The 27,435-nt window shown below is 37.5% G+C and overlaps 1 protein-coding gene across 1 annotated transcript in view; it reads left to right on the top strand.

Annotated features, from left to right (window-relative positions):
• Ptprq (protein tyrosine phosphatase receptor type Q) overlaps window positions 1-27,435 on the top strand; it is a 178,257-nt gene that overhangs the window by 19,522 nt on the left and 131,300 nt on the right. Inside the window, exons 10-16 of the mRNA XM_032890794.1 lie at window positions 10,425-10,605; window positions 11,932-12,093; window positions 12,196-12,375; window positions 12,989-13,096; window positions 13,377-13,658; window positions 24,618-24,800; window positions 25,494-25,595. Of these exons, the coding sequence (XP_032746685.1) occupies window positions 10,425-10,605; window positions 11,932-12,093; window positions 12,196-12,375; window positions 12,989-13,096; window positions 13,377-13,658; window positions 24,618-24,800; window positions 25,494-25,595 (1,198 nt within the window). The remainder of the gene's footprint in view (window positions 1-10,424; window positions 10,606-11,931; window positions 12,094-12,195; window positions 12,376-12,988; window positions 13,097-13,376; window positions 13,659-24,617; window positions 24,801-25,493; window positions 25,596-27,435) is intronic.

The raw sequence follows: 27,435 nt of genomic DNA, 5'->3' as shown, positions 1-27,435 counted from the left end.
CTCATTAAGTTTTGACAAACTTGCTACCAGGACTTAAAATAAATTGAGATTTGTTGAGATATTAAGTAGATCACAGTTTATTTTAGGCTTTGTTAGTTGAGTGTTACCATTCTCTTTTCATATGAAAAATGTCTATCGAACTGTCACACAGGACTAAAGGTACTTCTGTATGTGGCCTTTATTATTCTCATCCAGTTAATATGTTGCTTAGAGACTATGATTATGATTTAAATGTTGTCTCAGAGGCTTATAATTCAGAACAGTTGCCAAAAAAAGACTGCTGTCCATAAATAATTTTGTCCTATTTTGAATGAAAGAACCTAATGGCCACAGCACTGCCTTTTCTTATTGAAAACATGCAACTAAATATAAAGAAATTCAAGTGCTCCTTTAACACGAGAGGATTTGATCTTTATTAACATTGCATTTAAACACAGTGGCTACCTTATTTTCTCCTCTTATCTCTGTTAGGCAATGTAGGCAGCTGATGGACTTCTGATGTATTGCCCTGGCCAATGCAGTCACCCACCAGTGAGGACCCTTGAAGTCCCCAGATTTCTTCTATTGTCACGTTGGCATGCTAAGTCTGTGTACTTAGGACCAGCGTGGCAATCATTAGGCCATTAGGAACATGTGTGATGCTTATTAAGACATTGGCGTCTGCTGTTTTCAGTTCAGAATTGCTATTCTTTGCACTAGTGTTACATGCCCTCTCTCCAGTTCCTCTGTTTCTAGGACCAGACTTCCCTTACCTCTGGCATTGATTTCATCATGGTAGTCAATGCTATGTAGCGATTCAGGACATTCATTCCCAGGTTGAACTTCAGTCCTATCTTGTGTCCTTTCTTCTGTGTAATGAATAGTGAGTTTTATGGTTTCTGATACTCTAGTTGGCATCTCATCAAAGAGCAGAAGCTTAAGCATTTGTTGCTGCAGAGAACATCTCAAAATAGATACTTAGTTTTCTTTGAACCAGGTGACAGGTTTCCCAAATTTGCTAATGCCATTTGTTGACTAGCCAGACACACCTGTTTTTCTCTAGAAGTTAAAAGGTTCTGGAAAGGCCAGCGTGAGGTCCTGTAACACAGCAGAAAGAACTTGATAATTAGAGCCATTCAATCTGTATTTAAATATGGTACTGGCTGTTAGAGGATGGCATGGTTAAGAATGTAGGTTCAGAAGGCAAATGGTTAGGGCTTAGTCCCTAGTTCTGCCATTATTGATGGCTTAATCCTGGGGAAGGTGGCCTGACTCTTGAACTTGAGACTTAGGAATTACACGAGATCCTATAGCTACGGGTCAATGATGTGGGTGTAATGGCTGATGTATGTAAAGAGAGCAGCTTGTAGCTGACATGTAGTAAGTTCAGTGCTAATATTTGTGACTCATTGGAAGTAATCTTGGCGTTTGACCCTTCAGTCTACTCAACACTCAGCTTCTTAAGAAGAAGGGCCATTCTATTCTCATGTGTCCGGGGGGTGGGGTGGAGATCAATTCTTGTTATATCAGATCCATTTCAGATACTCTACTTCTTCATGTGGTTGGTTATTGTTCCACTTTGAAGTGTTGATGAGGAATGGAGGAAATACCAGGTCCAAACCAAGGAGTCTTGGATCTTTGCCTTGACTCTGCTGGGCTTTACAATGTGACCTTGGACAAAGTCAGCCTATAATTTTTACTTTCATGTTTTTAAAGTGTATCTGTGTATGTGTGTACATGCATGAGTGTGTTTACATGTGGGGTGTATGTGTGGTTAAACGTATACCTGAACCGTGCACTCACATAGAAGTCCTTATGTGGTGTCTACTTTTTGTTTGAGGCAGGATGTTTAACTGGTCCAGATTTCTGTTGCACTAGCAAAGATGGCTGCCCCGGGAGCTTTCAGGGATCTGTCTGTCTCTTTTCTTCCCACCGTTGGAAAGACTGGTGCATGTCATCATGCTCAGCTTTGAACTTAGGTTCTGAGGATCTGAACTCTGGCATCTGGCTTTTCAGACAGATGCTTTACCGGCTGAGTAATCTTGCCGGCTCATGCTTCCCCATTTCATATTGCCCACATACATGTCTTACAGGGTTGGCAGTAAAGCACAGAAGATAAAACCCCTGGTTTAATATCCCCATTGATTATCTTGTTTTCTTGTCGAGGTATCTCTCAGACTAGGTGCTCTCTCTTTCTGTTTAACCCCATGTCTGTCTCAAAAGCACTTTACATTTTTGGAATCTTTTTAGGAGTCACACGTGACCTCAGTTTCAAATACAGGGAATAAATACTGTTAACAATTCTCAATATATTAACAATTTCTTCCCTAAATCAATATATGTTCCTTCCTACATTCATCCTTCTGCCCCTTACTGTACATCTTTTAATACCACCTGTTGCTTAATTCTTCATCTACTTTTATATACTGCACCTTTGCCATGTGTTAGATTTAAATGATTATAGCTGTTAGCAATGCTAATGGCTGTCCTTACTATTTTCTAATGTATTTTAGAGACATGTTTCAGGAGCTCTTTTTCCAGGTCCCTTACATATCATTAACACTTTCCTATCTAGTTGTCTTTCGCTGATTATCAATCAAGTCTCCACGTTTCAGGTGTGTATCACCATGTACACTAAATATAGCCCTTGTTAAAAATGATCTCACATTTTCAATCATTGGTTCCTCTTGGTAACCAACCAATCGTTGGCAATCATTGGTTACGTGTTTTCTACCTTTTATTTCTGACATTGTGAATTTCTACCTAGGATGATTCTACCAGGGTTTAAGTGTGTCTAAACTCCACCCCGTTAAAACAAAATAACAGGAAACTAAGCCAAATAACTCCTCCCCCAATGAATAGAACAATAGGAAACAGGAGGCTCCATTGGGATCCTAGCAATAGAGAGGTGGGACTGAAAGGATGGTGGCCTCATAGGATATCCAGAAGAAAGTTGGCCAAGGCAATTAACAGTTTTCATGTGACAAGGACATTGTCTGAAGAGAGGCTGACCTATAGCTTGCTTGAGAACCAAGCTATGAGCTGAGAATTACTCCATCTTTTGGGCTGGTTTTTGTCTTTAAAACTGTTCTTTAAGAGGACTGATTCAGAAGACTTTAAAATGAGCATTGATGACTTGTGTTTCTGATTTTTCTTTTAGGATAGTGGCACTATTGTACTCTATTCATGAAAGTTTGAAATTCTAGACTCTTCTTCAATTTACGTTCTCTTTAATATTCAATAGTCACATAGTCAGCTGTGTCTACCTTCAGAGCATGATGATTAAGCATCTGTCTTCTTTCTGTGTCCCCACCTTCACTTAGTATTGCTGTCCCTTTCCTGGGTCTCCATTGTTTTCTCATTATGTTGGTTTCCCACTGTTGAGAGACTATTGACACAAACTCAGTAGCTTCAAACAATGCATTCCTGATATCACAGTTCCTGACAGCCAGAGTGCAGAACAGATTAATCAAGATTTCTGCTTAGGGTCTCCTAATGCTGCAGTCATGGGGTTTGCTGAGGTATGGTATTATCTGGAGATTGACTGAGACTGTTCTAGACTTGTTTGTTGTTTTAGCAGAGTTAATTTTCCTTTTGCTACAGAACTAAGGGCCTTGGCTTCCCATTGGCTTTCTGTTTTAGTTGGTGCTACCTTTTACTCTTAGAAGATACTATAGTTTCTTGTCTAGGTCCTGTTCAACACTGGCCATTTACTTCATCAAACAAGCAAAGAAAGGGCTTATAATATCATGTGGTTACATCCCATCATCTTCGTAGTAGCAACACATCCCATCTCACCAACATGAGGGGGAGGAGATTATCTGAAGCAGGGCAGCAGGAGGTAGATATTGAGGAGCCAACAGAGAGGACATTCACTGTAGATTCACATATGCTCTGGTGCTTAGCATGTTACTGTGTTTATGAACATAAACTCAGGAGATCTGAGAAGTGATGAGGAAGACGTGTATGTACCTAAGTCACCTAGCCCCTCCCTATCATAGGCAAAGGAGTCTAACACAGAATATAGGCACTTTACTCCGTGATTCCAGAAATTAAATATAGAACTGTAAGTGCTTCAAATGCTTAGGAATGAGGTCTGGAGAAAGGAAGGCAGAAACAGGGCATTGATATTCATTATAATCATTCATCATTATATTCACCCCACCTTTTCCCCTGCTGCTCACAGGGCACATATGATGGTGAAATTATAAAGAAACAAAACTAAAGTATTCTGTATTCTGACTCACTGAATCATCGCTGTCACTGGAGTGCTTTTCTACTGTCCCACTGTGATTTTCTTGTTTCTTAGAAATAGGGATTATTAAAAATAATATGAAGTATCTTTATAATACTAGGTTTGATATTTAAACAAACACTAGAAAAATATTATTGAAATTTGAATGTCAGACCTGGAGGACATTTATTTCAACCTCTCAATGTGTATTTGAATTTCTGTAATGTTCTAAAAATATTAATAATATTTTTAACCAACAATTAGAAATTCAGGCTTTACTAAATACTTTACCAACTGTGCTAATGGGGTATTAGAACCACAGAAGCAGCTGCTAGCCAATATACTCTAAACATTGACTACTGTTCACTACAGGCACACTGATTGGGTTTGTTTTTAGCAATTATGAGGCTCTATATATTCTTCTAAACTTAAAACATATATGGATGAATAAGAAGTTTTATTCTTTTCCTGTTTGGACTGAAGTATTTTCTTGATGACATTTACTAGTCAGTCCATCCCTCCTTTCTCTAGAATATTTATTATTGTGCTTCCTGGGGATTAGAATCCATGAAAATCTAGTCTAACTCATTCTTATATTTCCAGTTTCATTAACTTGATCAAATGGCAAGAGAAGGGAGCTAAAACTTGATCAGTGTGATCAAGAGATATCTCCTGGGCACAAGTGTTCAGCATCTCATTTGATATATGGTACCTTAAAATGCCATTCTGTATAGTGTTGCACCTATACAGAAAGATTTAATTTTTTATTGTGGATGGACACGGTTTTCTTAAGCAATAGCTTCCTCTTTTCACTAGTTCTGCTTTCCAGATTATCTTTGCCTAGTCCCTCTCTTTGTTTATATCATAGTGTGGGGGCAATGAGCCTTTCTCCAAACTTTGCACAGTGTTGTTTATTGAGTTAAACTAGGAACATGCCCAGCAGAACTAATTTCTCCATTAGTGTAAATTTTGTCCTTTTAAAACAAAAATTAAAATTAATTTACTTTGGATATCATATTCTTATAGGATTGGTCTGAAGACCTCTAAACTCATCCCTCCATAAAATGATGCTTTTTTTGAATATCACACTTTGGTAAAGCCTGAGGCATTTTTCCAGTTGGTTGCTAGCATCACAGATTTCAAAAATTAATTCTGATTATTTTTTTTCACTCCACGGCTTTCTCAAGTTTATCAACTGTTTTGCCTGGTGAACCAGAGGTGAGAGCCTAGTTAGTTGGACAGAGGAAGATGAAGAGATAGGACTGCCTTATCAAGATTGAGCACAGATGGGGCAAAACCTGATTAAAACCTGAAGTATTTGTTCACCAAATTAGCATCCTTTAGGATGCTTTCAAACATGTTAACTATAACATTCCTTTTATTCCCTTTTCTTTGATAGAAACATAAATGATATATTGAAACAGAAGATTCTCTTAAGAATATGTCAAGCATTTCATTAATTCAATTCAGCATACTCCAGTGAGTCTAAGTTGACAGAAATCCCGCTTGCTGCAATGGAGGTTATTACATGTAAAATCAAGTTGGTTTATTCAGGTGGATTGGGAATTTAACTCTGCAGACTTCCAGATCTTTCACATAAATTCCAAGGATTCCTCCCTAACATATGCTAGCCCTTTCATGTTGATGGATAGTGACATTCCCTAACTTGGTGGCTCTCAACTAGAGGCAACTTTGCTTTTTTATTTTAAACATAGGATACCCTCTTTGTAACAACTGGGAATATAGTTTTAGGGGGTAAGGGCCAGAGATTCTGCTAAACGTCTATTAATGTACAGAGTAAGACTTGTAACAAAATTACCTAATAAAGAACAACAGCACTTCTAAGTCCAGTCATTTAGACTCTGTAGGCATCAAACTTATGTGTTGCAATGGGCTTCATTTTTCCACTCTTGTCCCCTTCTTTCTACCTCTTTTCCTTCTTCCTCTTTTTTCTTGTAAAAGTCTAATTCCATTTAGTCACTTTTGCTCTGTCTTTTCTCTCTAGAAAAACCCAATATAACACACACACACACACACACACACACACACACACACATATACATATATATGTATATATTTTGAATGAGATGTATGAGAACTATTCTGAATATGGAATAATTAATGATAATCTATGACATTTCTGGTTGATAGGAAACCAGAGTTCAATTTAGTTGCCCTGGTTTAAGAAAGGGTTTCCAGTGAAAATTAGAATTGGGGTGAGATTCAGCGTCAAAAGCATGCAAGCCAATTCTTACATCAAAATGGCAGTTTGTTCACAGGTAGGCTCATCTTGGTTCATTGATGGAATGCTACGGTTGTCCCTCCATAATTTATTTGACATGTGGTAGAAGCTATTGAGAGATTTAATGCAAAATCACGGTTGAAGGTGAAGTTCTTTGTGCTACCTCGTGACTTCGTCCATTGTGCTTTGTAATGGTAGATTTTCAAAGGGCATGGGATTGAGAGGGGGAGCAGCTGTGTGGTTCTGACATAGCATATTGGCTCAAATATCAGCGTGTTTCTGAATTATATGTTTGTGATTCACGTCCTCCTACTTTTCCCTGTGGAGTCAGAACTCAAACGAGCTGCGAGAATTCAGAAAATCTTTACTTTGTTCTATTTCATGTTCTCTTTCCCTTCATCTCAGTCAGCAAAGCCTCTCACCCACTTTGCTCCATCCCATATCACACTACCAATGGCTTCTCTCTGAGTTTGGCAATAATCTCTCTATCCATCAGGTTCTCAAGACGGGTTGCCACCATGCTAGAAATATACATCCCAATTCCGTGGCGGCCTAGTGTCGCCAGCTGCTACATACTCTCTTAAACTTAAATCACCACATGAAAGAACACAACACAATAACCTCTGATCCAAGTGATAAGATATAATTACCCACCTAGACATACAAAGTCCTATACACATCCATCCCTTAAGACTATTCATAACAACCTGTAAAACTGCAGAGAGGAATCTTAACATCAGCCTCCATGTTCTCTCTGATGCTTCATCCGCCTCCTTCAGTCTCCTCCTCTCTCTCAAACTTTTCTCCTGCCCATCCTTCCTTCTCCTCCAATGACAGGCCTCCTTCTATCTTGTACTTGCCTTCACCTGGATGACATGGACACTATGGGTGTCCTCTAATTTTCCCCAAAATAGTATTCTGTGGCCAAGATTAAAGACGATGATGATGGTGGTGGTGATTGTGGTGGTGATGGTGTGTATGTATCTGCTATGGGTGAATCTTCCAATTTATGTTTATTTGGAGGTCGATATCTGGATGCCTTAGTTTGAGACTGGGTCTCTCCCTGAACTGTGACTCTTGGTTTTAACTGATCAGTAAATATACTGTACCCACCTGTCCCCTAGTACTGTTTTTATCCTACATGTGCATGTGTGAAAGCATGATTACATGTGTGTGGGATCACATGATCACATGTTCCAAGCTTGTTGATGGTAGGCATCCCCTCAGTCTCTCCACTTTTTGTATTGAGGTAAGATCTTTGAAATGAACTCAGTGCAACTTAGAAAGTTAGTCTAGCTCGGCAGCCGGTCCTGAGGATTTCCTGTCTCAACCTCTGAGCACTGAAATTGCAGGCAGGCTACCATGCTGCCTGGCAATTATGTACATGATAGTGAGATCTGAACTCAGTTCCTTGTGGTTGTGCAATAAGCGTTTCACTATCTCAGTCATCTTCCTAGCTTCTGGATGATTTTATTAATTTTAGTAGTGATATTTAGAAAGCTGGAAGTTCACTTAAATCATTTCCCCATCTTTAATTTCTCAGAAAACTTGGCATTTAAATGATATGTTTTGTAGATTTTTATTATTATTATAATTATTATAATTTTATTTTCTTGAATATTTTATGTATTTACATTTCAAATTTTATTCCCTTTTCCCTCTTCTCTGACAACACCTCTCCCTCCACCTTCTTCTTTGAGGATGTTCCCATTCCCACCCACCCACTCCCACCTCAATGCCCTGCATTCCCCTACACTGGGGAAACAAGCCTTCACAGGACCAAGGGCTTTTCCTTCCACTGATGTTGGACAATGCTGTTCTCTGCCACATATGAGGCTAGAGTCATGCGTGCCTTCATGTGTACTCTTTGGTTGGTGGTTTAGTCCCTGGGAGTTCTGGTAGGGTCTGGTTGATTGATATTGTTGTTCTTCCTATGGTGTTACAAACCCCTTCAGCTCCTTCAGTCTTTTCTCCACCTCCTTCATTGTGGTCCTCTTGTTCAGTACAATGGTTAGCTGTAATCATCCTCATCTATATCAGTAGGGCTCTGACAGTGCCTCTCAGGGGCCACCCCTATCTGGTTCCTGTCAGCAAGCACTTCTTGGCATCAGCAATAGTGACTGAGTTTGGTGGCAGCATATGGGATGGATCCCCAAGTGGGGCAGTCTCTGGATGACCTTTCCTTTAGTCCCTGTTCCATTTTTTATCCCTGTATTTCCTCCCATGTATATTTTGTTTTCCCTTCTAAGAAGGACAGAAGCATCCACATTTTGGTCTTCCTTCTTCTTGGGCTTCATATAATCTGTGAATACTACTGCAAAATTTTTTACTCTCTGAATTTTTTTCCTCGAGCATCTACTATTACTATTACTTTAAAAATACTGAAGGCATTAATGATAGCAAGGAAAAGAAAACCCAGTTTTGGCTCCAGCAGGAAAGACAATCGAAAACATGTGAGGTAAATAGGGGGCAGGTATTCCGAGTACATAGGAATAATCAGAGCACAGACAATTTGTTATTAATTTTGAAAGCATAAGAGCATTTAATTGGTAATAAACAGAAGTGAGTTTGGAAGCAGAACTTAAAATGTTCAGCCCAAGAAGGAAGAGCAAAATGTGCTTCAGTCCTTCTTAGAAGGGGGAACAAAATACTCACGGGCAGAAATACAGGGACAAATCGTGGAAAAGGGACTGAAGAAAAAGGTCATCCAGAGACTGTGCCACCTGGGTATCCATCCCATATGATGCCACCCAGTCACTATTGCTGATGCCAAGAAGTGCTTACTGACTTAAAATAGGTGTTTTTCAATACTTTCTTTAAAAAAGATGTAATTTTGGGAAATTTCGAAGAGGTATAGAAGTGGAAAAATTACATGGTAAGAGCTCATCAACGCAACCTGGATTCAGCTAGTATTATCATGTTCAATGCTCCCTCAGCTGGTTCTCTTTCTTGCAACCAACTATTTAAAAATGAGCTCCTGGCTGCATATCACTCTTCCTCTTGTATGCCTACCTAGCCTGATTCTCTAAAGGATGGACATTTTCATCCATATAATAACCCATGGCTACGGCTAGGGAAATTATTGATATTGTCTTGACATTATTTAATCTACACCATAACCAAATGTTCCTGCTCATCTCTAATGCCTAGGTTGACCAGTATGTTCAAATTAGAATCCAAAGTCCACATATTTCTGGTATTCTTTTTAAATAGTGGTTAAAATTCATTTAATGTTTTATACAGACATTTGACTAAAGCATATTTCCTGTTTTCTATTTTGATCTGTTATCCTGGGTTGGGATCCACAAAGTGAAGTGACATCAAGCTACCTCTGAGCCCATCTTTACAATATACATCTGCAATCTGTGCTTGATAGTCTCACTTCAGTATCTGTCACCATGGTGGATTTGGCATGTATGCATTTCATTATGAGATGTAAACAAGGACAGCTACTGACCATATACCCTAGAACCATGGACAGGTGTACTATAAATCCTGCTTGCAAACTTATTACCTTTTTGTCTGTGATTTATTTGATTGAAAATAAATTAAAACATCACTGTTAACAGAAACACATGAGGAGTACACAAGTGAGGATGTTTAGAGAAGGAAACAGAACCCATTTTAATAATGTGCTCAGAATATTTGTCGAATGAGAACTTAAAATATTTCAGTATGAAACCTTTGCATGAAAATATCTAATTATACCACAAAGAAACTAATACAAGTCTGAAAATTGTACCGCTTTTTCTCCAAATTAAAATACTGTTCTAATAAGCACTAGAGTAATCAAAGTATATTACCATGGTGCAGGGTTCCAGTTAAGGACAAAATCTTGAAAAGTGAAGAACACTGTAGTTATAGAAATGTTCTTTTCTTTTAAAATGCATAATTTCAAAGTGACAAAATTTGAAGTCATGAAGAACTGATTGAGTTTCATTCTTTGTCAATGTCAACTTTTAATTGCAGTCTATAAACAACCCCATGTCTCCAGAAATAATGAACCTAGTAGACCCCATGATAGGATTCTATGAGGGCTCAGGAGAAATGTCTTCGGACCTGCACTCCCTGGCTTCATTCATATACAACAGCCATCCACACAATGACTTTCCTGCCAGCACTAGGGCTGAAGAGCAAAGTTCACCAGTTGGTAGGTAAAATTTTAATTCTCTCCAAGGCGCATTGAAACCAATATCTAGCAGAGGTATGAACCCAAGCTGAGAGTTCAACCATGTTATTAATGGTCCATGGGCTAGAGTCAGATATTTCTTTTTTTACTGTCAGATACCCTCATGAAACAAATGGAAATGCCACACAAGCAGTGGCTGGCCCTTTCTAACCCACATGACCTTCTTCCTAGAGAAAGTAGCACCCTAGAGTCTCTAGCAGAGCTGCATAGACAATCAGTTATTACAGTTGCCAAAGCAGGTGGGATGGGGAGGGATTAACATATCTTCAAATCTTTTACAGGCCTCACGGTCTCCGCAGCCTTTGACGAATAGGTTTTCAAATGTCACTAAAGGTAAATAGGTCAGAAAGTTACAACTCTAGCGCATGGTGCAATAAACAGGTGTAGGTGTCCCTGGTATGTGGTGATGTCATTAGTGCTTACACTTGCTCTTCAGGGGTCAGTGAATCTTACTGTTTCTAAAAGGAGGGTATAATATAGGGCAAACTGAAGGTATGTTCTAGTGTTTCTTTGGTTTTTAGAAAGTGTTAGGTAGGAATAGTATTTATTTCATGTTCTCTTCTATGATACGGTTTTTGCCTCCTTCCAAAATAAAAAAAAAACAACAACATGCTCTTCTATTCGTGATAGAATTAGTAAAAGAAAACTGCATTTCAGTCAACACATCTTTACTCTTCTTCTGCAAAGCCAAGAGGGGCAGCACTAAAGCATCAAAGACACACAGCTGCTCCCCTGTATATTTCAAATTTAGTTTAGTTCCTCATTAAAATTTCATAGGCAAAATTTATAAATAAACTAAATATCTTGGACTTTTTTGTAGGCGCACGCATGTGTCGGTTAAGTACTAAGCAAGAATGCTTGCTTTAAGCAATCACTGGGACTAATAAATGTATAATAAATTTTGAGTCCAAATAAAGTGGTCATTTCTTGAAGTATGCAATTAAAATTTATAATGTTTCTTTCTTATACTGTTGCCTAGTGTTTGCTTTCAGGAAAAAAGCAAACAGCAACAAAAACCCTCAGCCAGTCTTTCTTGGAATGTTAAATTTTTTCTCGAAATAGTGCTAACGTGTTTTAAAACATTTTATGACAGCAAGATGTTTGTAGATATTGGGGAGTCTAGAATTCATGAAATGTTCATATTTATTAGGAGTCATATTTCCATTATATTTTGTATATGAGAATATATGAAGATATTAATGGATAATATCCTGATAGGTGTATTGAGAAAAATTAATTTTGATCGTAGAACCAAATATCCCTTTTTTCTCTTGTTGATTTCAATAGTAACCACCAGGAATCAGTATATGACTGACATCACTGCCGAACAGCTGTCTTACGTTGTCAGGCGGCTTGTACCATTCACTGAGCACACGATTAGTGTATCTGCTTTCACCATCATGGGCGAAGGACCACCAACGGTCCTCACTGTTAGGACACGTGAGCAAGGTACAAATGCATTTCCTTTGAAATAATTGCTTCAAAATATTATTTATGTGATTAAGGTGTTGGCTTTTTTCTTCCCATTAATTGTTCACTCTTCTTTTCAAGTGCCAAGCTCCATCCAAATTATAAACTATAAAAATATTAGTTCTTCATCTATTTTACTGTATTGGGATCCTCCAGAATATCCCAATGGAAAGATCACTCATTACACAATCTACGCAACGGAGCTGGACACAAACAGAGCATTCCAGATGACCACTGTAGATAACAGCTTTCTCATCACAGGTAGAAGGAAAAGTTGTGTTTCTTTTTGCCCTCCTACTCCTCTGTTGGAAAATGTGTACTCTGTACACCTTTAATGCTACAGGACATGCTCCAGATTTTGTTGATGTGCGCTACTTGGGTATCTTAGAAATGTTTATGGAAATAACAATGCAACATGTTTCTCTACCTACATCTATTTACACAAACTTAAAAGGATAGTATCAAAGCTTTTACAGGCATACACATATCCTAAGAAATATTATACTTAGTAAATGAAAATGATTTATTATTGAGGACTTGAATGAGTGAACTCACTTGAAAACCAGCTGAGATAATTCAATTGACAGGGTGTGTGTGCCAATTTTCCTTGCTGTGTGCCAAAAACTCCTCCCCCGCCCTTTTGTTCGGCTTTAGGTAACTGCTTTAACATTACAGGAAAGATCACTGATAGCATCTCCATGGAAAACCTTAAAGCTCAAGGAATCTGGGAGAGTAGGAGTATATGAGACCTGACTTAGAGAGCCAGCCAGTCCTTTCTTTTAATAAAGTATTTACAGTGTCCCTATGGTAAACGGCACTAATGTAAGAATGTTAGTTTTTGAAGATTTTAAACCATAGATCTGTTATCTTTTAGGGTTGAAGAAATATACAAGATACAAAATGAGGGTTGCTGCCTCAACTCATGTTGGGGAAAGTTCTTTGTCAGAAGAAAATGACATCTTTGTGAGAACTCCAGAAGATGGTAAGAATATAAAGTATGTTTATAATTTAAAAAGGAAGAAAGGAAGGAAGAAAAGGAAGGAAGAAAGGGAAGGGAAGGAGAGGAAAGAAGGAAGGAAGGAAGAAAGGAAGAAAGGATGGAAGGAAGGAAGGAAGGAAGGAAGGAAGGAAGGAAGGAAGGAAGGAAGGGCGGAAAGGAAGGGTATTGTTCTCTTACTGACTCTCCTTCATGGCCACGTCAGTGTCTAAAACAATGAGCACAAAAAGAACATGGTTTGAAATTTTTGCTCTATTCTTCCCAGAGCCAGAATCATCACCCCAAGATGTCCAAGTAACTGGTGTGTCTCCAAGTGAACTGAGGTTGACGTGGTCCCCGCCTGAAAAGCCTAACGGGATCATTATTGCCTATGAGGTGCTTTACCAAAATGCAGACACCTTGTTTGTAAAGAACACCTCGACCACAGACATCATTATAAGTGACCTGAAACCTTACACACTCTATAATATTTCTATCCGGTCGTATACCAGACTTGGCCATGGCAATCAGTCATCCTCGTTACTGTCTGTAAGGACTTCAGAGACTGGTAAGGTTTTCCGTTTGTTTGTTTGTTAAATAAATTCTTATTTATGTAGTAAACTAGTTGACAATTTTTTTGTTGTTGTTTGTAGTTTTATAAGATAAAGAAAAAAACCTTCATTCTTAATTTTAGTGTAAAAGAAATGTATTCACATTTTTGTGGAAAAAATATAAGGACTAGACTTAGGTGCTTAAAAATTTAAAAACTAATTTCCAGTATAAAAGATTTTTTACTAAAAGATCAGTGAGTCATTAAAATGAAAGACCATTAAAAAATACCGAAGACTCACCCAATGTGCCTCCAGATTTTAATAGAGATGCACTCGGAAGACTAGATTAACTGGGTCTGGATGAGTGTAGAGTGGGCAGAATGATTCTGTAGAGCTTGTTGAATAAGCATGGGGAGTCGTGGTGGAGGGATACTCCAGCGTATAGAAATAACACAAGCAAAAAGAAAAAAAATCATGTGTATCCCAGTTTCCGTTGTGACTGAACAATTAGCACAGGACAAATATTTTACCTGGTAATCTTGGTTTGTCATTTCTGTGATTGGAGGAGCAATTATTCCCAGTAGGTCAAATTTGCAATGTATGCTAAGTAAGGTCTAATTGAAAGGTACTGTTTTATCCACACATTTACATGAATAAGCTTAGACTGACTGGCTTCAGTCTGAACTCCAGAGTTTTCCCATGTTGGAAGTCACAAATAGTCAAATGTCTCCAACCCCATTTAGTTATCCAGAAACAAATGTGAAGTTCTGTCCTCAACCTTGGAGATCTAGAAATTTCGCAGGTAGTTTACTGACACTGGGAGTCATCTCCTGAGATTTTCACACAGATTTAATATAATGAGAAGTCACAACATTGTAGACACAGAAGGATGGTCGTAATTACAGCTGCAGTACTAAGAACGACAAGAGGAGTACTATACAGCATGACAAAAGGAGTACTATGTAGCATCCAGGGCTGTTATACCCTTGAAACTTAATTGATATCAGATTACATATTGCCCTGCTTGGTAGCTTTTATGAATATTAAACCTTAAGACAGATTTTTGGTAGGAGGATAATTGTTCTTTTGTGACTTGGTTTTATTTTACATTGGTCCAATTGTTTTGCTGCTGCTGCTGCTGCTGTTGTTGTTGTTGTTGTTGTTGTTGTAGTCGATCTGGTTTGTTTTTGAAAGCCTGTTGTGTGTCACAGTTTCTGTTCATGGCTTCCCTGTAAGTGATTGTCTTAATTGTGGAGTAGAGTACAGCACTAAGCCATTGTTTTCCATCATGAATAACTGAGGCTCTGAGAGGGTCATTCATTCAGCAAACATTAACAATGTTCCAATACCTACCTGACAGATAGCAGTATAGAGGAAAATGGTTTCCTATTTCCCTAAAGTTCATAGTAATTGGTGGGAATTTAATTGCTGAAGGCCAGCCAGCTGTCTGGTGATAAAGCTGCAATAGAAACCAAGCCCATTAGTCATAGAAAGCCCACTTAATTCTCAAAGTACTTGCTGGAAAATTATAAAATGTAGTGAGGAGCTCACAGCTTATGGTGGTGGTTGGCTATCTAATCTTTGAATAACATGGAGAAGAAAATGATTTTTCCACTCCATTGTGATTTTGAAGAAGCAAACTGCTTATTAGACATTTTATTTCTTAAGTGATTATCACATCAGTGATATACCACATTTTAAAGATGAATTACAAAACAATTGTTTTCTGGAAATTGCAGGGCATGTGATATTTTACTTCATAGTGGAAAAAGTAAACGAATTTCCAATCTATTATCTGTCAAACGATTTTAATTCTAAAGCAGGGATAAGTGAATACAAGAATTTAACTTGAGACATGATTTAAAATGAGAATTTTAGTTCTAGAAAAATATTTTTTAAAAAAAAGCATGCTGAACTTTCTAAAGACAAGGCAAAGTAGGACTATTTTAATAAAATAACCAATAAATCATAGTGGATAATGTAAAGTCAAGGCTTGAGGGTTGGTCTCCTGAGCCCCATTTCAGGGTTCATTTATTAGACTCCTGATCTAGCTATGAAATAACAATGTTGACGGGAAAACCTATCCCTGAGCTTCCGGGCCCACCTGTTCTAGTGGGTCACACAGAGCTGGCTTGACAGCCTTCTGAGAAGCTGGAGGTCAGCTCGTGGAGGATAGTGTTCAATGACCGAGAGGCCCACTCCCTTGAAGGAGTAGTTTCCATAACTCCTGAACATTTGCCATTTGTACAGAAGAAGACAGTGAGTACCAGAGAGATGCCCTAGCTCCCATTGAGCTACTAGCTTTATCTCTCTTGACAGAATAAGAAGGGTTTTAAAAGAATTCTAGGATATCATCTGAGGAAGAATGACTTCAAAATAGCAATCTGTCTATTCTTAGAATTTAATAATATTATTAAAATAAATTTTCTCACAAAAAAAACCACGTTTCACTTAGGGTTTAGGTATTGCTGTTGTTATAACTCATTGATGTAATAATGTTGATAATTACAAAGAAGAGAATTAATAATCTATTCAAGAATCTCGTCAGGTTTAGATTATTAGAGTTTATTCTTGGAAGTAATATATGGCGTTCAAACGGGGACGATAGATACAAGCTGATTTTGTGTGCATGCAGGAATGAGTGTGGATGTGTGTAGGTTTGCTTTCGTTACAGAATGTGCACTTTACAAATTAGGTTACTTTTCTTTTTCTTAGTATCTAGTAATTACCAACCTAAGGAAAGTCAATAAAAACGAATCTGTTGATGGCATAGACAGATTCTCTTTCCCTCTTACCACATATCTTTCTTTAGGGTAAGCCTTTAGATTTTTGAAACTTTTCTGACTTGGTTAAATAACACTAATGAATATGACACAGATTTATACCAAATTGTGAAAGAATACTATGAATTTTTACATATGAATGGATAAATCCTTTAAATTTGTCTTTTACTTTACAATTTTATATACCAAGCAAATTGTCTTAGGGTATTTTTGTTACAGCATTCCTTATGATAACCACAAATCAAATTATATTTCTTGTTGAAGTATTTCAACTGGCAAATATTACTGTGCTATTATTACCATTGTGAGTATTCTGAATGCTAAGGGAGAAAATTCTCAGAGTGTCTCCACCCTCAAAAATCAGTGAGTCACTCCTCTGCCTGACGACTCAGCTCTGGGTATCTCCTAGGGAAAAATGAATAAAATATGAAGACTGTCATGCTGAGTTCAGGGCTATATTTTTGTCCTGGTTACTGATAGCAGCCAAGGAATGCTGGAGGCCCACCTTTGCAAAGTGTCTTTCAAAGTCTCAAGTTATACTTCATTAAAATTTTATTTCCACAGCATTTTAAATAGCTTTCCCCACCCCTTATAATTAGAGGATTTTTTCCTTCTTAAAAGGAAAGGGGGAATGATTTAATTATATCATTTTTAAAATTATTACTTTAAAAAGAGTGATATTTTAGTTGAAATGTAATTACATAGGTTCGACAAATATGCTTATTGATTGTGATTTCCTGTAGTAGCCTCCAGCTGTTGCAAAGAGACGTTCCTTTGATGAGTAGTCAAGATTACACTTATCTGTGGGTTAAGGACAAATGTTTATGGATTTCAGTGAGGAATAATGTTAGTTTAGTAAATAAGAGCTTTTTATTTTGTTTCTTCGCCAAAAACCATGACTTCACAAGCTTTGCATAGTTGGCAAGGTTTCAAGTACCACGCACGATCTCCATCTTTTTAATTTTTTTTGAGATTGTAATTTAATATCACTACCCCCTTCCCTTTCTTCTCTGTAAAACCTTCCCTAAGCCCCTGCCTTTCCTCAAAATCCATAGTTTCTTTTCTTACTAGTTATTGCATGCATGTGTATAGAGATAGATAAGTGATTAGATAGATAGATAGATAGATAGATAGATAGATAGATAGATAGATAGAAAGAATGAGAGTGAGAGAGATGACAGATATAGTGGATGGGAATGGATGATAGGTATAGATGATAGAAACATAGATATGATAGATATTATAGATAAATAGGTAGATAGATGACAAATATAGATGATAGATAAATGAAAGCTAGAGAGTACACACATGTACACACAGAGAGATAGATCTATACATAGATAGATATTTATACCCCCCACATTTATTTCTAAAATGTTTAGTTTAGTCTATATAATATTACAGGTATGTATGTTTTCAAGTTTGACTCTTTGGCAATGGGAAACCAGCTGGTATGATCTTTCCTATCTTGCTCCCAGATTTCCTCCGTTGCTACAGTTCTTTGTTCATGGTTAAGGAAGGTCTAATGGACTTTTCTTCCCCAGGTTGGACTGTTTGTCACTATTATCCTTGTCCAGTTCACACTACTTCTAGTACTACCAGGAATTACAATGTCACAGCAAAGTACTGTACCCTCTGGCTCTTAGATTCTTTTTGCCCCTCTCCCATATGTTCTCTGTTTTGTGTATTTGGAGCTGGGCACCACAACTCTGAATTTTGATTGTTGTTTTCCGTAGTGTAGAACATCTGTTGCAAGGGAAATTTTTCTTGATGATAGTGAAGACTAAACTTATCTGTGAGTATAAAACCAAATTTTCTTGTGCAACACTTGGAAAATCCTACTAAGAGGTGAGGAAGGATTATAGGAGTCAGATGGGTGGTCAACAACTCCACAGGAAAATCAACGGACTCAACTTACCTGGACTCATAGGGGTGCACTGCTCAGTGAATCCGAACAGACATTCGGGGAGCGTGAGTGGGTCTAACATAGGCCCTGTGTGTGTGTGTGTGTGTGTGTGTATTAATTGTGTAGCTTGGTGTTTTTGTTGAACTCCTAGTAGAGAGAACAGAGACTGTTTCTGATACTTTTGCCTGGTTTGGAGACCCTTGTCCTCTTACTGGGCTGCCTCATCCAGCCTTAATTTGAGGGCAGGTTCCTAGTCTTATTAAAACTTGATACTCCATGTTTTGTTGATATGTCTGGGAAGGCTGGTGATTTCTTTTGAAAGGAAATGGAGAAGGAATAGATAAATAAAAAGGAGGTGGGGTCAGGAGGAGGTGAGGGGAACAGGAAGAGACTGGGAGGAGAAGAGGAAGGAGAAACTGTAATCAGAATGTAATATATGAGAGAATAAATTAATAAAAGTATTTTAAAGTTTATTTATCATTGGCAGGATTTTGCTTGTTTAGAAAATTAGTGGTCGTTGATTCTCCTTTAATAACATGACTTTTTTTTTTTTTTTTTTTTTTTTTTTAGCACAGAGCAGTTTGCTAGGGTTTCCACTGTCAGGCTTGGTTTCCTTCCTGTTGAACAGGTCTTAAGTCTATGTAGAGGAGTTGTTGGTTACCACCAAGATATTTGTGGCGCTACTGTATCTGCCGGGTTATTGTGTCAGGTGATTGTTGATCTGGTTCAGAGGCATCATAGTTGGATAGGAATCTTTGTTGCTTTTCACCTATGTATTATGGCTTCTGGACCCAGTTTTAATAAATGCATCTATAAGACACCTCCATACCTAAGGTTCAGAGATTACTGTTGAAGAGGAGGCAGAAATATTTATTTTTATTTTTTTATTTATTTTTTATTTTTTTAACTTGAGTATTTCTTATTTACATTTCCAGTGTTATTCCTTTTCCCGGTTTCCAGGCAATCATCCCCCTAATCCCTCCCCTTTCCCTTCTTTATTGGTGCTCTCCTCCCCATCCTCCCCCCATTGTCGCCCTCCCCCCGACAATCTAGTTCACTGGGCGTTCAGTCTTAGCAGGACCCAGGGCTTCCCCTTACACTGATGATCTTACTAGGATATTCATTGCTACCTATGAGGTCAGAGTCCAGGGTCAGTCCATGTATAGTCTTTAGGTAGTGGCTTAGTCCCTGGAAGCTCTGGTTGTTTGGCATTGTTGTTCATATGGGGTCTCGAGCCCCTTCAAGCTCTTCCAGTTCTTTCTCTGATTCCTTCAACGGGGGTCCTATTCTCAGTTCAGTGGTTTGCTGCTGGCATTCGCCTCTGTATTTGCTGTATTCTGGCTGTGTCTCTCAGGAGCGATCTACATCTGGCTCCTGTCGGCCTGCACTTCTTTGCTTCATCCATCTTGTCTAATTGGGTGGCTGTATATGTATGGGCCACACGTGGGGCAGGCTCTGAATGGGTGTTCCTTCTGTCTCTGTTTTAATCTTTGCCTCTCTATTCCCTGCCAAGGGAATATTCTTGTTCCCCTTTTAAAGAAGGAGTGAAGCATTCACATTTTGATCATCTGTCTTGAGTTTCATGTGTTCTAGGCATCTAGGGTAATTCAAGCATTTGGGCTAATAGCCACTTATCAATGAATGCATACCATGTGTGTTTCTCTGTGATTGGGTTACCTCACTCAGGATGATATTTTCCAGTTCCAACCATTTGCCTACGAATTTCATAAAGTCATTGTTTTTGATAGCTGAGTAATATTCCATTGTGTAGATGTACCATATTTTCTGTATCCATTCTGTATCCAACCTCAGAATTCCATCTGGGTTCTTTCCAGCTTCTGGCTATTATAAATAAGGCTGCTATGAACATAGTGGAGCACGTGTCTTTTTTATATGTTGGGGCATCTTTTGGTTATATGCCCAAGAGAGGTATAGCAGTTCAGTTCCAATTTTCTGAGGAACCTCCAGACTGATTTCCAGAATGGTTGTACCAGTCTGCAACCCCACCAACAATGGAGGAGTGTTCCTCTTTCTCCACATCCTCGCCAGCATTTGCTGTCACCTGAGTTTTTGATCTTAGCCATTCTCACTGGTGTGAGGTGAAATCTCAGGGTTGTTTTGATTTGCATTTCCCTGATGACTAAAGATGTTGAACATTTCTTTAGGTGTTTCTCAGCCATTCGGCATTCCTCAGCTGTGAATTCTTTGTTTAGCTCTGAACCCCATTTTTAATAGGGTTATTTTCCCCGCGGTCTAACTTTTTGAGTTCTTTTGTATATTTTGGATATAAGGCTTCTATCTGTTGTAGGATTGGTAAAGATCTTTTCCCAATCTGTTGGTTGCCGTTTTGTCCTAACCACAGTGTCCTTTGCCTTACAGAAGCTAGGCAGAAATATTTTAAGAGGTAATACCTGATATTATATCCGTAAAGTCTCAGCAACACGACTGCCCAAGCATGTGTTGACCAAAATAATACCAGTGAACCTGCCAAACTGGATAAACAAAGGTCATGAGGTGTTAATGGAGAAAGCCTCAACTTTACCTAAAATCTATAGGAAACAGAGTAAAGACGGGAGCAGGGAAGGTGGTCTTCTGTAAAAAAAAAAAAAAGAACACTAGTTGGTTGTCTAGTGCAAAATGGTCATCCCTTAAAGCATGCATACATGTAACATTATATGAACTGAACTATATATATATATATACATATACATATATATACACTATATAACATTATATTCTCTCTCTATATATATATCTGTCTATCTGTATGTGTGAAGAAAAATATCCATTTTCCTTTAGATTTTAAATTTTCAATGGAGTACATGTTTTTAAAAATATCTTCTGTTGATTCTGTGGATTTTCTTGGTGTCTGTTTATATTACCTCATATTACTGATTTTGTTAATATATGTCTAATTTTGTGGATATATGATGTTTCTATACACATATACATATTCATATGATAAGAGTTAGCCATGGATTTCAAGGAGTAGGAGGGGATATAGGAGAGGGTTAGAAAGGAAGAAAAGAAAGGGAGAAATGTTGTATTAAGTTATAATCTAAAAAAGAAAAAATATAATCTCATCATTTCTCATCTTTCTTTTACTCCCTAAAATCAGTCCCTCCTACTCCAACCATGGACCCCCTCATTACTTTCTTCAAATTCATGGCCTTTCCCCTTTGATTATTATTGTTTTACACATACACACAAATGCATAAATATATAAATATAACCTGGTGAGTCTGTTAAGTGCTGCTTCTATGTATATGATTTCAAGACTGACCCCTTGATGTTGGATAATCAATTAGGCTACCCATGTCTAATTCTCCCTCTTGCTGCAGTCATGAATTGTTAAGTACTCCCTGGTGGAATTTTAAGGATCACGTATGTATGCTCTCATAACATCTCAAAGTAATGAAGCTTTCACATCTTCATTTCCCTCTTGTATCTTCTTGATCTCTTTCAATTGTCTTATTATCTAGCTAGGACTTCAACTACTGTATTGAATTAGTGAGAGCGCGGGCAACCTTGTCTAGTTCTTGATTTTAGTGAAATTACTTTGAGTTTCTCTCCATTTAATTTGGTGTTGGCTATGGTCTTGCTGTAAACTACCTTTATTATGTTGTGTTATGTCACTTGGATACCTAATATCTACAGGACTTTTACTAAAGGTCTTTTCTGAATCTACTAAGATATCACTGTGGGTTTTTACTTTCCTTCTGTTTTTTATATGGTGGATTACATTACTGATTTTTGTATATTGAACCATCCCTGCATCTTTGGGGTAAAGCCTACTTAATCTTTTCCATGTGTTCTTGGAATTGGTTCACGAGTATTTTATCGAGAATGTTTGTATCTATGTTCATGCGTTTTCTTTCTTTATTGAGTCTTTGTGTGGTTTAGGTATCAGGATGATTGTGGCCTCAGAAAATAAATTGGGCAATGTTTCTTCTGTTTCAATTTTGTAGAATAATTTGAGAAGTTTTGCTGTTAACTCTTCTTTGAAAGTCTGGTAAAATTATGTGCTCAATGCATCTGGCACTGGGGCTAGAGGAGTTGGGAAACTTACAACTTCTGTTTCCATAGGGATTATTATTCAATAGAACTGTTTAATTCCTTAGCAGATTTAACTTCAGTAAGTCCTATGTGTCAAAAAATTTATTCCCTTTTTTTTTAATTTGGTGGAGGGCAGATTTCTAAAGGATCTACTTTTGATTTTCTAAATTTTCTTGGTGTCTATTGTTATGGTCCCATTTTTATTTATAATTTTGTTAATATGAACAGTCCTTCTCTGCCTTTTAGTTAGTTTGGATAAGGGTTTATTAATCATGTTGATTTTTCTCAAAAAACCCCAACTCTTTGTGTCATTGATTTTTTTTTATATATTTTTTTCCTTTTTGCTGTTGTTTCTATCTCATTGATTTCAGCTCTGTTCTAATTACTTTTGTGTTCTTCTTAGGGTGTGAATCTTTCTGGTCTCTAGACTGAAGTAACTAAAAGAAATATTGGCAATCAGTATTGAAAAGAGATACCCATGATCTCAGGCTTAAAAATTCAAAAGTGGCTGTTCCAAGGGGAGAGATATTTCATTGGTGTTATTCTGGTGGCCATTTTCAGATGTTCCACTTGGAATGTTCATGCATGATTGAGTTGGCGTATACATAGATGGAGGCAGTCAGATGAGCAAGGCAGAAGATGAAGTTGGTGAAGATGCTTGTGGACTATTTAGGAAGATGCTGGGGATTAGCCTGAGTGTAGGCAAGTAAGAACACACCAAAGACAATGGGCAATGAAAACTGGGTAAAGGCAGAGTTTTTTAGATCAAGAGTGCAAGAATCAGTAGGCTGTAAAGGTACGAGGTAGCAGACAGATGGAGGAAGACTGACGATCGCCGAACCACAAAGTCTTAGATGTTTCCATGAAAGTCAAGTTGAAGCTGAAGTAGAAGAAAATGTTATTAGGGTTAAAGAGATCAGGGGATGCAGAGTTCAGGGGATTGAACATAATATTTGTGCGGATGTTGACACCTCTGGTGATTTTTGTCACTGCAGCAGATTGGTTTCAGGTAGCACTAAAGATTTAGAATCCTTAGGAAGAGACAATAGGATTATATTGCCAGCCATTCTTCCTGATGTCTATGGATTGAATTTTAATTTTTTTTAATCAAAGTTTTAGATGTTTTCACTTTTGCGTCAGCCTTAGCTGTGATAGCGCCTAACTGGCATGCACTGAGGAGAGAACACTGTATCTGTGCTTTCAGGGATTTCTGGGTTTTATTATTCCATGTTTGTCAGTAGTAATTTTATGTCTACTATATTTACAGTACCAATAATAAAACAGTTAAATTCCTTTCTTCAGAGAGAAAAAAGTCTGATAATAGAACCATAAAATGCAATAATGTTCAGATATTTTGTTTGCATTGTTTAATTGCTCCTTTGAATTGTTATTATTGTTTCTGCTATCTGAAGGAACTTTTAAACCACTGTTGTTGCAACCTTGAACATTCCCCTCTGATACATATGCTCTTTAAAACCCATCTGTTGCAAAGAAATGCTTCTTTTGTGAAAAGTAAGAAAAACACTTATCTGTGGATATAAAGATAAAAAATTAGAATATAGTTAAGGCTACCCTGAGATCATATACATGCACCTAACATTATAAAGACTGAGTAGTTTATATTTATATATATTTAGGAGCACACATATGCATATCATATGTATAACTGCATATACATATTTTTAAAATGATAATAAACAACATTCCCCCTGTCTATCATCTCAAAAACATTTAAATACACAAAATGCAACCACACTCTCTTATTTATAATTTAGCATATTTAAGATATGTTTATTGTATTTTCTGTTGGGTTTCAAGTGTCTGAACATGCTTTCGTCTTGCTCTTGTCAATTCTTCGACTGAACTTGAATGCCAATCCAATCTCTTATGTAAAAATGATTCAAGTTATTTTTTATGCATTACTTAGGACTCAATAGTGTATTCATTGTGTGAAAATAAAAATCTCAATTTGAAACATCTCCAAAATTATATAAAGTACCTCTGAGGAATCATAGCTTGTATTTTCCTTTAAGATGACCTTTCACCCTCTCCATTTTTTAGTTGTTAAAGTTTCTTCACACTGCACTGTGTTTATAACGCGTAGCATACTGTCATTCTGTGGTTAATGTTTGCATTCACAGATCTTCTCGCAATTGTGTGAAACTTTGATCCAGGCAGTTTTAGGGTACAAGCGTTTTATAAAATTACATCTTCAATTTTTTTTTCTTTAGTGCCTGATAGTGCACCAGAAAATATTACTTACAAAAACATTTCTTCAGGAGAGATTGAGATATCCTTCCTTCCCCCAAGGAGTCCCAATGGCATCATACAAAAATACACAATTTACCTCAAGAGAAGTAATAGCCATGAGGCAAGAACTATAAATACAACCTCTCTGACTCAAACCATTGGAGGTAAAATACAATTCTACTTCTTGATATCTACCTTTCTGATTGACAACATGACCACAAGATATTAACCCAATATGTTAAATAACTTAGTCATGGTTATTTATATTACTGGGAATAAGAACATTTCTAACAAAATAATGTGAGAATTTATGATAGTCATATATGAAAATACTCTAGGTGTGGTATTTTCTACAATGTCTTATATCTTATATTCACAACAAAAGGGATGTTCTGTGTGTGTGTGTGTGTGTGTGTGTGTGTGTCATTGCACTCTTTTGGAGGTTAGAAGATGATATCGAGTGTTTGTGTTCATTTTTCTCCTCATTGGAGGCAGGATCTCTTGGTTGTTTGCCTCTGGACTTCATGTGCCAAGTTAGATGGCCTGTGAGCTTCTGCAGATGTCCTGACTGTATCTCCCATCCTACTGCATCAACAATGAGGTTCTGGTTACACAGTACTGTGCTTGGTGTTATATATAGTCTAGGATTTGAACTAAGGTCTCCAATTTTGCACAGCTACCCACTGAGCCATCTCCACAGGCCCCTTTTAGATGTTTAGTCTGAGAATCAATCCGAGTTTATTGAGCTTTTAATTTTGGAAGAGTGTTGAATTGAGAATCATCCCATTGTTTACCTCTTTGCATATTATTAATGGATCTATTCTCTGTGTTAATTTATCTATTTCATTTCTGTTCAGGACTGAAAAAGTATACCCATTATGTGATCGAGGTGTCTGCTAGTACACTCAAAGGTGAAGGCGTTCGGAGTAGGCCAATAAGCATATTGACCGAGGAAGACGGTAAGACTCTACAATACTTTGATTTTTAACATTCCAAGGAACATGTAGAGATCAGATTGGGACATTCTGGGTAACCTGTCCATAGATTGGGGACATATGCAGAATAAAACCTAGTGTAAATTTTATTCGCCTACACTATAAGTTATATACAGTATCAATACTATATAGATTTTTCACTATTATGATATAAGACCAGAATCACACAGAGTTCTCCGTGCTAGTGAGGTATCTAGAGGTGGGTTGAGCCAATAAGCTTCCCTTCCAGACACTCCTACCTGCAAAAGGTATTTAATCTCTGAGAAGTTGGTACATATCTAGCTTTGACAATGAGCAGTCAATAAATGATATGGATTCAAAAAAAAAGAGCAGATACACAAGACAGATTTACATCAAGTAAAATCATATAGAAACACTCTTTTTTTTTTGCCTTTGAAGCCAACTATACTATGCAAATATAAGTACAATTTTACGGGACACTCTTAAGGATCTAGTTTTAGGTTGAATAGTGTGAATATTGTGTGCCCCAACAGTTTTCAGAATTTTTATGGCATTTACAGAAGTTTTGGAGTAGAATCTATGTAACTTTCAACATGTCTTATGTTATTAGGGTTAGATGATTAATACACTCAGTCTATATTTTTTAGTTTTATCAAATTATTAACTACAGCACTACCCTTAATATTAATATTCTTTTTTAAAAACTGAAAATAATTTTTTTCTCTCATACAATAAGTCCCAACTACAGTTTCCCTTCCCTCCACTCCTCTCAGCTTGCCCCTACCATCCCCCAAAATCTACTCTTCCTCTGTTTCCCATCCGAGAAGAGCAAACCTCCAAGAAGGAACAACAAGTGAGTGAGGAGAGCATAGCGGAAGAACTTTTGTGCACTGATGCAAAAGCCCTCTTATCAAGACTGGACAAGGCAACCGAATGAGGGGGAAAGAGTCCTAAGAGCAAGCTAGAGCCCTACACATACACTCTGCCTTTTATGAGTCCCACGAAGACAAAAACACCAAGCTAGCATCTCTCCTATATACACCGAGGACTTGGTGAAGGCCCATGCAGGCCCTATCCTTGTTGCTTCAGTCTCTGTGAGCTCCCATGCACCCTGCTTAGTTGAATAGTGGACTACGTTCTCTTGGGGTCCTCCATCCACTCCAATTCCTGTATTTTTTTCATACATTTTTCAGAACCTGAGTAAAATCAGCCCTTCTTCTGGGACTATTCTGTAGTGACTTCTCAGCAAGTCACAGGTGTATATTGCACTAGAAAGTGACTCTGAAAGATATGCTTTGGAAGAATATTTGGAGTTTAGGTTTTCTATTTATATATTTTGAAGCAATTGGCTTTTTGATGTAGAAGGAATCCTTACTATCATGTCATGTCAGCAAGGAGGTAGCATATATGCTTATGGTATATTTTTTCTATTCCTTCTCTCATGGAGCTCCATCATGCCAGGAGATTGTACCCTGTGGGTGTTCAGAATCTAGAATAAGTCATTAGGGAGAGTGTTAAGAGGGACAGTGTGTTTTCTCTGCACTACTTTCATTTTGTTTGCAGTAATAAATTCCATTACCACTCCTCTCCTATATCTGTGCACAGTGACTTGTCAAAGTCTCTGAAGGCTTGGGGTTATGGGTCAAGATTATCTCATCATTGTTTATCCTCACAATGATTGCTACATATTTAACCTTTTCTGTATTTTCTTCTTTTTTTCATAGACTACCTTTGCTTATTTAATAATCATTTTTGCAGTTCCTTTCAGGGTATGGTATCTTTGTCTAAAGTTCTGACTTAATCAAAAAAATCCCAATCATGACAACTCAAAATCTGTTATGGC

Source organism: Rattus rattus, chromosome 1 (genome assembly GCF_011064425.1).
Source record: "Rattus rattus isolate New Zealand chromosome 1, Rrattus_CSIRO_v1, whole genome shotgun sequence".
In the NCBI taxonomy this organism is placed as follows: domain Eukaryota; kingdom Metazoa; phylum Chordata; class Mammalia; order Rodentia; family Muridae; genus Rattus; species Rattus rattus.
This window is presented reverse-complemented; position numbering and strand designations above follow the sequence as displayed.